The sequence below is a fragment of the Rhagoletis pomonella genome, unplaced genomic scaffold (assembly GCF_013731165.1).
Source record: "Rhagoletis pomonella isolate Grant_MI unplaced genomic scaffold, Rhpom_1.0 Rhpom_scaffold_00005, whole genome shotgun sequence".
Lineage (NCBI taxonomy): Eukaryota > Metazoa > Arthropoda > Insecta > Diptera > Tephritidae > Rhagoletis > Rhagoletis pomonella.
The window spans coordinates 52,347,826-52,360,971 of NW_023458559.1; the positions used below are offsets into that span (position 1 = coordinate 52,347,826).

Genomic DNA, 13,146 nt, shown 5'->3' on the forward strand with positions numbered 1-13,146 from the left:
TATTTATTTTCTAATTTTAACAGCACAGAATTGCATTTGCATACATTTTCACTTTTACTTATAATGGATTATTCCTATTTCCAATCCGCTCAGGCTGCTTTTCTTTATAGATCACGAAAGCGAAAATACACCATTATTATGGAAATTTTATGAGCAGCTTAAGCCTAATTTATTTCGTCATAGAATTTCAACAGTATAACTTTATTGCTAAAATGGCTACGAACAATCGCATAAACATTAAATAGATAAAAAAAAACAAATTTGGCCGCCGTATATTGCTCGAATTTGGACTAAACCTGAAATTGTAATTTTAAACCATTTTCAAACTTAATAGCTGCCGTGGTGATCATAAGCGTGGTGGTACACCTGTGGGTGGTGAGCATGGCCAATTCTCTTTACAACAGCGTTGAAGCCATTATGGTCATCGGCTGTGTATTCCACAACGCGGGTAGTGCCATCAGCTTCGGCCAGAGTGTAGCCACCTAAAATGATTAAATGTATCAGGAGGTATTCTTGATTATATAGCGACATAGGATTTTGATTACCCTTAACATGGTCGCCATCACGTTGCTCCCATTGACTCTTATGATCGCCAGTGTGCGCGTCCTTAACGCCATAATCGAATGTATACTTGGGGTAGTGCTGAGGCTCGTGATGTTCATAATGTTCATAATGTCCGAGATGACCGTGATCAACTGCTCCACCATAGCTGTCATATCCATGCACGCCAAACTGATGCACGTCATCGTGTTGCACTACTGCGGCATAACTGGAGGCATGGCCGTGTGGAATATATCCTGCTGAAGCAGCGCCGAAGAGCGCAAAAGCGGCTATGGTAACGCACGATATGAGCTGCATTATTAGTAAATTAGGTGTGTTTTTTTTTTTTTTTGAGAATTACTATCTAAATCCTAAGTTATTGTAAAGCGTTAAGCACTTTGCTGACAGGCGAACTCGTACTGATGCCAAATGCCTATCCATATTAACTATTTATACCCGTCATCGAGTTAAATCGATTATTAGTTTACTGTTCTGCAAATGAGTCAGTCATAAGCCACTCACTTTAAAAGTGTGTACATATGTGTGTATGCGTGTATTGTGGCAGTTGGCGTACACGAATGTATGTATTTAGTTAATTTTTGAATTTTTTTCATATCTGGACAAAAGTTTTTACACCATTTCGTAAAACAAAGGAGAATATGTTTAATTAATTAGCTCGAATGCTATTTAAGCCAAAAGTGCGATTTGTAACATTCTTAGTTATGAGTTTGTGAACCAATTCGCTAATAGAGCAAATAAATTAAGAAACGAAAGTCACAATCAAATTCACGCCAGTTATTAACTAATCGAATGGCTCAAGGTTACCTCGCACATTCCGGAGGTATGTAAAGTACGGCCAATGCAAATGTTGGCAATACCCAACTGACTGGGCTATACATTGGACAAGAACACATTCATAAGTAATATAGAAACACAAATATATGTACATACATACATGCATATAATTTAATTATTAATTTTTGCTGCACTCACCCAAGGAAGAATAGTACATTTTAATTTTTGATTGGGAAGGTGTGCCACATAAAAAGAGGCGTGACCAATTAAGATACCATTTTTCGGATTATAATGACTACAAAAATTAATTAGGACCTTTCTATATTAAGACATCCTAGTGTTTTAGTACGTTGTGAATCTGCTTATCTAATGGCGTTTCCGTTTCTTCAAAAAATTTTGCCTTCACAGTGCCATCTTCTAAATACTTATTTTGTGCGTAAAGGGCAAATAAAAGTTCAAAATTCTTCGGTAGTAACGAAAACGCCATAAGTTCCTAGATGCATATGTTTAGGGCGGATCGCGTAAAGAAGTTGTTAACTATCACCCACTATCAACCAACTCCTGATGGTATAGAAATGGCATAGAATTCTTTGAAAACCACTATTTTTCGATCGGAAAATTCTGGTTCTCTTCAGCAGACTTTCAATAATAATACCCAATTATTTATTTAACCATTTTTCAATACTTACGATTTTTTATTGGTCGCCCTTTTGCATTTTTCGGGGTTTTTATGGGTTTTTGGCGGACCTATGTATAACTTATAGTTGCGATGAAAAACAGAGTTTTTCGATAGAAAAATATTGATTTTTAAGAATTCACTTCTACGAAAAGTTGTTTTTCCCCCATATTAAATATTTTTTGACGTACATATATACAGCGGAGTAAAAAATAATAGAAACTTTTTATTTTGACAAGTGTAAAATTTCACATGCAAAATTTCGATTATTCAAAACGATGATTAATCGAGTTACTTACAATATGGTTACTCAAAAGAATAAATTTGGCTCGTTAAAAGAGTTTGCTTTTAAAAATACTTATTTTCTTTTTAACAATCCGTATATGAAAAATATATTTCATTTTAATTTAAAAAAAAGAGAAACGTTGTTTTCATAGTACCAAGGAACTTCAACTACTTGATATGTAAAGAGTACTTTGAAATGTTGATTACTCATTTTACTTATAATGTTCTTGTTTTTCGTTTATCAAATTCTTGATTACTCGAGTAACTGAACTTTTGAGTAACCGTAATATCCAATTAATCGAATAATTGATTATTTACTTTGCGATTAATTAAAATTTTGAATATTCAATTAATCGCACAGCCCTAACGTGTATAGTTTTCATTACAAAAACGACTTTATTTTAATTGAAGAATTATGAAAATTAAACAAAGAAAAATAGCCCAGAAAAAAGCATTGTCCCAATTCAAGTGCTTCGGGTGCATAGATGTATACATAATGCATGATTTTGCGTAGGCACATAAAATACACAAATATGAAGTAAAGTTTCCAAAGAATCTCCTCGATTTTTACACCATATTGCTTTGTGAAAAAATGGAATGTTTTCAGGAGTGATAAAAAAATTAAGTTTAGCATAAGAAAATATCCAGTAGTATTTTAGGGATGTTAATTAAGCTGAGGCGAAAATTAACGGAATATACAAAAATATAGCATAGGACATATGTACTTCAATTCTCATATAAAAATTTGCTACCGCTAATTTCTTCATGATTCAATGATCGGATCTAAACCAAATTAAGAGCAGCAGGGACTACCTCTGAGGTACCACCCCTTTCCTTTAAAATATGAATTACTAAAATCGGGTGAAGTGGTCCAAAGTTATGCGGTTACATACATAAAAAAATCCGACGAATTGATAACCTCCTCCTTTTTTTTAAAGTCAGCTAAAAATACGTAATTTTTGATTGGCTCTAAAAGTATATCACACACTCATTGAATACAGTACGATAAAAGTCATTCGTTGGGTGTTGACATTTCTTCTAGCGGATATTCTTGCCGCCCAAGATTTTATTTCGGCTTATCACAGTCGATTAACTCATCACTCTACAGCTTGCTCACTCATCCTGAAATCAGCGACCGTTAAGCCAACAAAGCAATCAGCAAGGACTAAAGCCACCCAGCAAGCAATGAAAGCGATTACGACAAGGGAATCTAATATCTATTTAATTATTTATTTTTATTATTTTCGAATATGTACATATAACACTATGAAGGTTCTGTAGTGACATTGGGATTATCTGTAGATGTATATAGTAGGCTTGTTATGATTAGAGTTGATATTATTTCAAAATTACATAAATACGTTCATACATATGATAGATTGGCGCTTACACTAATTGTTAGTATTTGACCGAGCTTCTCCTTCGATTTGTGGCGTTCACCTTGGTGTTCTCACACAAAGGGGGGACCTGCATATTACCGCCGACTCCGAACGGCGATTGTACTTTTATGGCATAAATACACTCGGAGGGTTGTCATTGCCTGCCAAGGGGCGACCGCCATTAGAATAGACTTTTTTATTTTTTTTTTGTTGGTGTTGGCTTGAACCGGGCTTGAACTCAGACCCTGCGGAATGGTAGCATGCATTTCTAACCACCACACCACAGCGACCGACAATCTATTTACATACGTAGATGTTAAATGATAAATACTTTTTATTTTTGTAATAGATAAGTATTTATATGTGCATATAAACACATTAACTTAATAAATATTTTAATTTTTCTCTCCGTTCAGCAATCCCTTTCCATTACTACATTTTTCCCTCCCGCATTAAAACCATTATTCAATCTATCGCATATTCAATTCATTTAATGCTTAAGACAAATTATTTTTTTTTTTTTTATATCACTGCCTTTCTTCAACTACAGTCATGCCTTTTCAACTCTTTTGTTTACCTGCCTTTGTGGATTACTTTTTGTTGAAAACAAAAGCTCTATTGATTTTCGTTTAGATGTTGACTAAGTCTATGAAGTGTTAAATGATTTTTGGCCAAATAGGTTTGCCTGTGAACACTCACATGTATGTAAATACATACAGGTTGCTTGCACAATGGCAAAAAAAGCAAGTAAAGAAAAAGTATAAACTCGGGCGAAAACGAACTTTTTATACCCGGCGCACGTATTAAATAGCGTTTTCTTTTACCTTTCTGTAAACTTCATTATAAGCAAGCTTATCTATAAATATAAAAAAATTGTAACATTGTCTGTACATTATACATATTAAAGAAAAATTTACGTGGGGGGTCTTTATTAGAGCACCAGAAGCCAAATCAACCATTTTTATAATATTTGTCTGTCTGTCTGTACGTATGTTTGCACGCGCATCACTCGAAAACGAACGCATGTATTTTAATGCAGTTTTCATCGATGTATTGCTAGAGGTCTAACTTAAGATATAGAAAGAAAAAAGTTAGAGAGTTGCCACCTATTTGAAAATTGCAGTTTAAGTTAATTGATAAGAAAAAGTGAATATTGCAATATGGCCGTCAAAAGAAAGAGGCTTAAGAAGGCTTACAGCCAAAAATATTTTTTTAGAGTTGCCACCTATTTGAAAATTTTAATTTAATTTAATTTAATTTGTAATATAAATTTAAATTTGCAATATGGGTATCAAACTGAAGATGTTTAGGAAATTTTACGTCCGAAAATATTTTTAGGGAAGGTTGCCACCTGTTTGGAAAATTGTATTGTGTTAAATTGATAAAATAAATGAAATCTATATCTAAAAGTACTTATAATAAAATTGTAACAGGCCGATGTCTGTACCTTATAGATATTAAAGAAAAATTTATATGGTGGGGTTTTATTAGAGCTACAGAAGCCAAATAAACAATTTGTAGAATTTTTGAACCAATCGCACTTTTTTAGAGCTTCTGTGTGGACGGTTTTTTGCTAAAAAAATCAAAACTGTTTGTTGTTGCTGCCAAAAATTTAAGAAATCTGAGACGTCACGTTTTACAATTTCATACAGTTCTCTGTACAATGTATTTCATTATACCACTAAACGGCTGCACCGATTTGGTTCATATTTCCACAAAGAATGGAGCTTTGATTTTTCCAGTTTCACTATAGACTGTCCTATCTACATACCTGTTTGCATAAATAGATAGTCCTTTTCGTTGTTCGGACTAAATTCAAAAACCACTGAATAGAGTTCCATCAGATTGTCGGAGGTTATCTTACATACATATATGGTCCTATTCCATTCTACAAGAAAACTCGCTAGGTGGTGCTGGAGTAGAGTTATTTATAAAAATCGTAATTTTAAATGTGAGCTATGTATCTGTGTGATGGAAAATTCTTTTGATAAAAATTGACCCGATGAGTGCCGCTAAAGTCGAGGTTGAAATTCGTAACATGTATTTACTTTATGGTAAGCAGGTTTTCAGAAAATGAACCCAATTGATGGCGCTGCAGCGGAAATGTATAGAAACCCCGTGCGGTTGGTTTGCTTTGGACCAATATTTAAGGTATACGAATTTAGTTTTCAGATGTCTAAATGAAGGACGGGGCGAAGTTTGCCAGACGCCCTCATGTATGATCATGCGATCTTGCATCTAACTAGAAATCACTTCATAAATATTACCACGAATTGTAAAAGAGGCGAATTAACAAGGAAAGATCTCAGTAGGTATATCAATTGCTTCATTTGAAAGATATTCAAGAGATCACACGAATCATTTAGCCAATGTACCTGAAAAATTTTCATCATGTGAGATAGCGAGTATTCTTGGTTCTCCTATAACAGAAAACTCACTTCTGTGCTCTTGAGGTTCCTTATAAGAGCTTGTATTGGCATACGCATCGCACCAATGTTGCAGTTGCAAGATCATAGAAAAATATTACGCATGCTTGGCAGAGATCTCACAGCCAGCACATTGAAGCCAAAATCATTCGTTTTGTATATGAATAAAGCCCTTCTGATTCATGCAGCCCTCTAGTTCGTACTGAGTTTGATGCGAGTTGGTAAAACGGCAACCGAGGTACGGTATTTCATTTCATTTTTATAAGTAGGCGGTGCGACGCCCGTTTTGAAAAAATTGTATTATCGTCGAATTTTATGCCAAAATTTTAATTTCGATTCCAACATTTAACAATTTGAATTCAGTATATGCGGAAATGACGTAGTTTTTGAATCTTTCGGAAATACCGTTATATGAGATGTGGGCCTGGTTACAGTACAATTTCGACCATTTGTACACCCGAGCGCACTTGTGCACAAGGGTATTATAACTTTGTTCACATAACGGTTGTTTGTAACAGGCAAAACGAATCCAGATAGATATAGAGAAATGTATACATAAATGATCCGAGTGAAAAGAGAAATCGATTAAGCGGTGACTGTCCGTCCGTCCGTCTGTGCACACGATAACTCGAGTAAAAATTGAGATATCGTAACGAAACTTGGTTTTTTATTTATTTATTAATATTATTATTTTCAAGCTGAAATATGTGTTCGCGCCCAACCCATTGATAATGTTCTTTATCAAAATTAAAATAGTAAAAATATTTCGTTTTAAAACAATTGCTTATTTATTTGGATGATATTTATTTAATTTTTACAAGGACGAGCTCTAAAAATATACATATTCGGAAATGAACGTAATGAGGTGAATACAACATTTTATATACTATAGATGAGCGAGTTGTAGCTTAATAATAAAATGTATTTATGTTGCTCTACAGCCAACTGCAGTTCTATTTTCATTCCGCTTCAAATCTACGATCACAGGTTGCTACTCAATTAATGGTGTTCTTTGATTTCCACATAACTGCTGGCATGTCCAAGGGGATAATGTCCATGGCCCTCATAACCATAGCCTTCTTGGTTGTAATGCACGTGAGGGTGGTGCGCATGTCCGATCTTCTTTACGACGGCGTTGAAGCCATTATGATCATCGGCTGTGTATTCCACGACGCGGGTAGTGCCATCGGCTTCGGCCAGTGTGTAGCCGCCTAATTGGGAGGAGAGCTATTGTTTAGGAAACTTACAGCCGATTTTTCTGCTTTTAATTTACTCACCCTTAACCTTATCGCCGTCACGCTGTTCCCATTGACTCTTGTGATCGCCAGTATGTGCGTCCTTAACACCATAATCGAAAGCGTATTTGGGGTAGTGATGTGGTTCGTGGTGTTCATAGTGATCATATCCATTGCCAGTGTAGGCCACTACATTAACAGGTGCTAAGTAAGCGCCGTGGTGTGGTGCAACGGCAGATTGCACCGCGGCGTAGCTATTAGCGTGGTCATATGGAATATATCCTGCGTAAGCCAGGCTGAAAAGTGTAAAAGACACAACAGAAATACTGGAAAGCGACTGCATTTTGGTATGAAAACTTCCTTTAAAACTGGATTGATATAAGTAGGTATTTGTCTCTGAAAGAGGTCGAACTGAATTCATACTCACTGAAATACTGAACTAAGTTTTTATACTAAAATCCGACTCACAATGTGCAGACTAAGAATACGAATATGTTGGCCACTCTATTATGTATATATGTACATACATAGGTTAATGCATAAATAAATATAAAAAAAAAAACAGAAACATCAGTTTAACACCTTGTTTGCTATTTGGTTCCGTGGAATATGAATGACGTAGCAGAAGTGCCCATGGCTTTGGAATTCGAACCAAAGAAAAAATGCTGTTGTCAATCAAATTATTCAGAACGTGATAATAACTTATTAACACTCACATATTGTGTTTGAAATTAAAACTGCTCGAAAAACTCATAAATTAAAGCAATTTTAATTTCTATAAAAAACTAATAATCGCCTGGAGTTTTTACCATCGAAGCAAAGAAGCTAAACAACTAAGTGAAGCGTAACGAATTGGCGTGTAAAATAGCAACATGAAAAACACTGCCTTTTAGTCTAAACGTATACATATTGCTTAAAGGGAAGCGGAGAGGGTTCTATGTACATGCTTAGGCTTAGTTTTTGCCTTCTGCTTGACGGGCCATTTGCCGCTGGAAATTCGAGCAATGACCTTGCGACTACCCAATCGATTGTCGATCAGCACAGGTACTAAGGCGAATTGTAATTGTATGGATTTGTATTATTGCTTTGATGGCTTGCATATTAGAAAATTAGTAAAACAAAAAATTAGCTGCAGACGTGTTAAATGTGGTGGGGCGTTATGTGAAAGGTAGTAAATACTACGGATACAGTACACTTGCAGCAAAAAAATGATGTATGTATATACTACACATATACATTTTCATTCTTGCATACAATTTTTTTTAATTACATATTGCGTGTTTTATAACACAAAGTTTCATTGTACCGCCTTTTGTTCATACCATACCAATCCCTGCTACTGAGCAAAGTTTTGCATTCTTAAAATTAGAAGCCCATAGTCAAAATGCTGCTAACGTAAAGGCGAACGAACAAGCCCGTTTTGGTATAAATAGATCGCATACAAATTGAATTAGTATCAGTTCGGTATATTCTCACCATAGATTTACACGTAGTCACTCCACATTCAATTAAAAATTTCCTATCGTAACAATTATGCAGCTGCTTTCCGGTCTCGCTATTATCGCTGTTGCGTCCTTCAGTATGGCTTACGCAGGATACATACCGCACGGACACGCTACCAGCTATGCTTCGGTGGTGCAGCAGGAAGTTGTGCCTCATCACGCCGCCTACTTGGCTCCAGTTAACCTGGTGGCCTACAGTGGCCATGGACACGATCACTACGAACATCACGAGCCACATCACTACCCCAAATATGCTTTCGATTATGGCGTTAAGGACGCACATACTGGCGATCACAAGAGCCAATGGGAACAGCGTGACGGCGATAAGGTTAAGGGTGAGTAAATGAAAGTAGAAAAATCGGCTGCAAGTCTCCTTAACAATAGCTCTCCTGCCAATCAGGTGGCTACACTCTGGCCGAAGCTGATGGCACTACCCGCGTCGTGGAATACACAGCCGATGATCATAATGGCTTCAACGCAGTCGTAAAGAAGATCGGCCATGCGCACCATCCTCAAGTGTATTATCATAAAGAAGCCTATGGATATGATGGTCACGGACACTATCCTCTTGGACATTAAAGTCCCCAGTGCCGGAAAAACCAAGGAAACACATTACTGAAACTTTTCGATGAACAGCGATTTGTAAGATGTAAGTACCTGTTATCACTCAGTGAATATGGAGTGACATTTGTGATTTGAAACCCCCAGTTGTAAAAAAAAAATTATTAAAAAAACTAGATTTATAAACATTGCAATAAACGTGTGTTTTACTTGTTGAGCCTGGATTATGGTTAAAAAAAAAAAACTGTCTCATGAAATAAAAGGACTTGATAAGTTTTAGCGCTTAGATGTAAAATCCGCCTCAGCTTTTTAGCGATTTGTTTGCAAGCACGCCGTGCATTATTAAATTTTGGTCAAAGTACCCAGACCGGGGACAGCGATATTTACAAAGCGGTTGTGCTTGGTTGTGACCCTGCAGGAAATGGGACTAGTTTGTATCTAACTATTGACTAAGTAGCAATCGACTAGTGGTCAACTAACTTGTAGCTAACTACTTTTGCACATAAACTATTAATAAAAAAAGACTTTTTAAATTCTTTGTGTTTTTATTTATTTACAGATTTTTTTTAAAATTACATATTTGCTTATTTGTTTACATGTACTTTTGTAGGTGGTCTCATACTTGAATTCTATCAGACATAACATCAAAATAATAATGTCAAATTTCGACCTTTATTTTACTTGTCCTAAGTACGAAAAAGAATTTGCGAAGTGCAGAAAAAAAGTTCATTGAAAGTAATTTTTTAGAGAATATTTCAATAGAAACTTGCAAAGAAACCAAACCCCCGATAACGTCTGCATGACTCCTGCACGACTTAAAGTTAGTTTTGTCATAGCTAATCAAAAGTTAGTTATTTATCGCAATCCCGAAAAAAAGCTGGCTAGAAGTTGGTTATTTTAATCAATTGATACTTTTTTTTCTGCAGGGGAGCAACTGAATAGTATATAAAAACATTTGCTGTGCTATTTAAGGTTAAAAGCAATAGCTAGCGATAAATTAAGCAAGCGCTTTAATGTTTCTAGTTGAAACCAAACAAAAAAAAAACACGCAAAAAAAACCAGCTGCTACAGAAAAACGACAAAATTATTAGAAACGTAGCCACCAAATGGAGAGTAATAATTCAATCATTGGTGCACCGCTTGACAGTTGTTGAATAAAGGAAGGCGTTGGTCCGTTGTAGGTTGGTTGATTTGCTGCTTCGTCGGACGCGAAAGGAAAGCAGTGAAAGTGAAAACCAACTGAATATCACTAACAATTAGGGATGTCGGAAAATAATGCATCGAATTGCCATTTCAGTTTTTCAATAATGCAAAAAAGAGAAGTGAGTTTGGCCAAAAATTTGAAATGGCTCTAAAAAGTTCCGTTAGAAACGTAATTAGCTCAATTACAGTAATCAATTTGAAATTTTGTACAATTTTGCTTATAACATATTTCGCTACTGACATCCCTACGAAACACCTGCACTTTAATGTGGGTATCACTTAGCCGATGTGAGAAATGTGTATTGAAGGTGAGTTCTACCTGCTACGAAGAAATAAAACACCGCCTTAGTCGTCGTTCTGTGCGTCCAAACTAGCGTTGGTGTAATTGAGGTTAAGGTCCTTTTTGGCGCGACCTTCTTTTGCTATTTGGACTGCTGTTTGGCGAGCTAACAAATGGTAATATGAAGCGACATGCCACATAATGTAATTGTATGTACATGCTGGCTTTATGTGTCTATGTTTGATTCGAATGTACATATGTATGTATATATGTATATTACGGTAATTCTTAAATTATCAACATATAAACTGTGTATGTGGCACCCCTTTATTTTATTATACGTACAAATAGAGACATCCAGGAAATTTTCAAATATTTTACCAGGGTTTGAAAAAATTTATTTTGCAAAAAATGTCTGTTTTTGCATATTAATTGCGGATATTTTAGCATATTTTACAACAAAATCATGTAGTTTTTGCATATTTTTGCCTTTTTTATTTACAACCATTTAAATTTAGTGTGAAATCTCTTGCTAAAAAAATCCCAATAATTTTGTTCGTAAATATTCGTCTGAATAACTTCTCGGACAGCCAAGCGGCCATTGAGGTACTCTCCTCTACTTTTGTTTGATCTCAACTAGTGGAAGAGTGTAAGAGAGAGCTAATATGGTTCCTGGCACATAGGGACATTTACATGGGCGCTTCGCTCAGGGAGATAAAGTTATGAGCTAGATTTTTATAAAAAAAAAAAATTATAAACATTTTATAGACAAGAGAAAAATAGCCAAAACTGGTCAAAATGTCACTTAACTTAATTAGCTGACCACAATGGTATAACTGATCAAAATAAAAATTTTGTCGAATTTTTGAGGTAAAAAAAAAAATCTATTTTTTTATACCCTGCCAGATACTCCAAAACTTTTTGTTTAATTTTGAAATTTTAGTGTATTGTTCTGTTGTGTATAAAACATTATGTTAATATTAATATTTTTAAGAGTCACCCTAATGTACATACTATGTGAAAACTTCTTGAAGGTTTTCTTTGCTTTAGCTTCATTTTAAATTTGAAAAATACCACAAATTCTCGCAAAGTCTCTGCTCATTTGAGGGTTTGGTCAGCGGCAAAACGTCTTCGTTTGCTCTCTTTTTGCTGTTTTTCTCTAATTCAATTTAATGTTACTTGTTCTTATTTTTTTGTGTTTCGTTTTGGGTTATTGAGGGTTAATTAAGGGCATTCATTTATATATTTACTGAAACATAAATATATTTTAAAAATTAACCGTGCGCGCCAGTAAATTGTTGTATGAGAATTCGCACATAAGATATAGATGTATAAATGCTGAAATGTTTTTTTTTTGTACGGTTATTGCACATCTTTAGCTAGCGCTTGGTATTGAACAAAAAACATCAAGCAAGTTTGACAGGTATAAATTCACAGACAGAGAACTGTTGACGTTATGCAAGCTTTGTGGCTTTCTGTGTACACCAAGTTTGGACGATGGTTATACTTTTTTCAATTAAGTTTTAAGTTATTAACCTTATAGTGCGTTCACACAGAAAGCCCAGTCTTGCCTAGGGCAGAAAAGCGGAGGGAAGCGAAGCGGACCTACAGGTGTTCGCACTGAACGAGGCGTAGCGAAGCTTTTCTCATGGACTCGGCTGCAAAGATACCAGAAAACCGACCGTCAGTGAAAAGCAGCAAAAATATTTACTCAATTTTTTTCAAAAGATTAGTTAAGTAGTTCGTTTTCATTTTAATATTTTGATATCTTCTTTGCAGCAGCGTTATGAAGCGGAAAAATTAAATAGAAACTTCAAAACCAAAAGCTGTTTCGCTTTCAGCTCCAAAACGCTTCTGGAAAATCTTGCTGTATTAACCCTTTCATATGTACATATAGCTACAGCAATTTGAAAGCTTCACTCCGCTCGGAACGGCTTCGCTCGGCTTTGCTCCGCTTTCTGTGTGAACGTACCCTTAGAGCTATAAAAGAAAAAAATCCTTATAGGACCCTTAATTTAAGTTCCCCCGACTTTTAAAAGTTACTCTCTGCAAGTCTTACAACCTGCTTTATCTGTATTATACGAAGCACAAACTTTTATTGTAAATAACACCACTTTGTTATGGGCCATTCCATTGTGACTAGTAGCTTATACAAGAGCGATAACTAATGTATAAAACTGCTTTAACAAAAATACTAAACGATTTCTTAGTTTTATGTAACTATCATTTGAATGAATGTGACTGAAACAACACTGAAAACAACT

The 13,146-nt window shown here is 35.3% G+C and overlaps 2 protein-coding genes across 2 annotated transcripts in view; one reads left to right on the plus strand and one right to left on the minus strand.

The window, feature by feature from the left end:
• The window catches only part of LOC118739186 (anoctamin-5), a 366,850-nt gene that overhangs the window by 265,179 nt on the left and 88,525 nt on the right, over window positions 1–13,146 (plus strand). The gene's annotated exons all lie outside the window — the stretch shown is intronic.
• On the minus strand, window positions 274–7,679 carry LOC118739722. Its single transcript, XM_036471234.1, has 4 exons — window positions 7,379–7,679; window positions 7,125–7,312; window positions 546–891; window positions 274–482 (listed from the first exon to the last, which is right to left on the minus strand). Exons 1-4 carry the CDS (start codon window positions 7,677–7,679, stop codon window positions 328–330), a joined length of 990 nt encoding a protein of 329 aa, XP_036327127.1. The 3' UTR covers window positions 274–327.

Coding starts and splice junctions, on each gene's coding strand:
- LOC118739722 (XM_036471234.1), bottom strand. CDS start 7,679: ATGCAGTCGCTTTCCAGTATTTCTGTTGTGTCTTTTACACTTTTCAGC. Junction 7,313..7,378: donor TGACGGCGATAAGGTTAAGG/GTGAGTAAATTA, acceptor CCTCCCAATTAG/GCGGCTACACACTGGCCGAA. Junction 483..545: donor TGATGGCGACCATGTTAAGG/GTAATCAAAATC, acceptor TAATCATTTTAG/GTGGCTACACTCTGGCCGAA.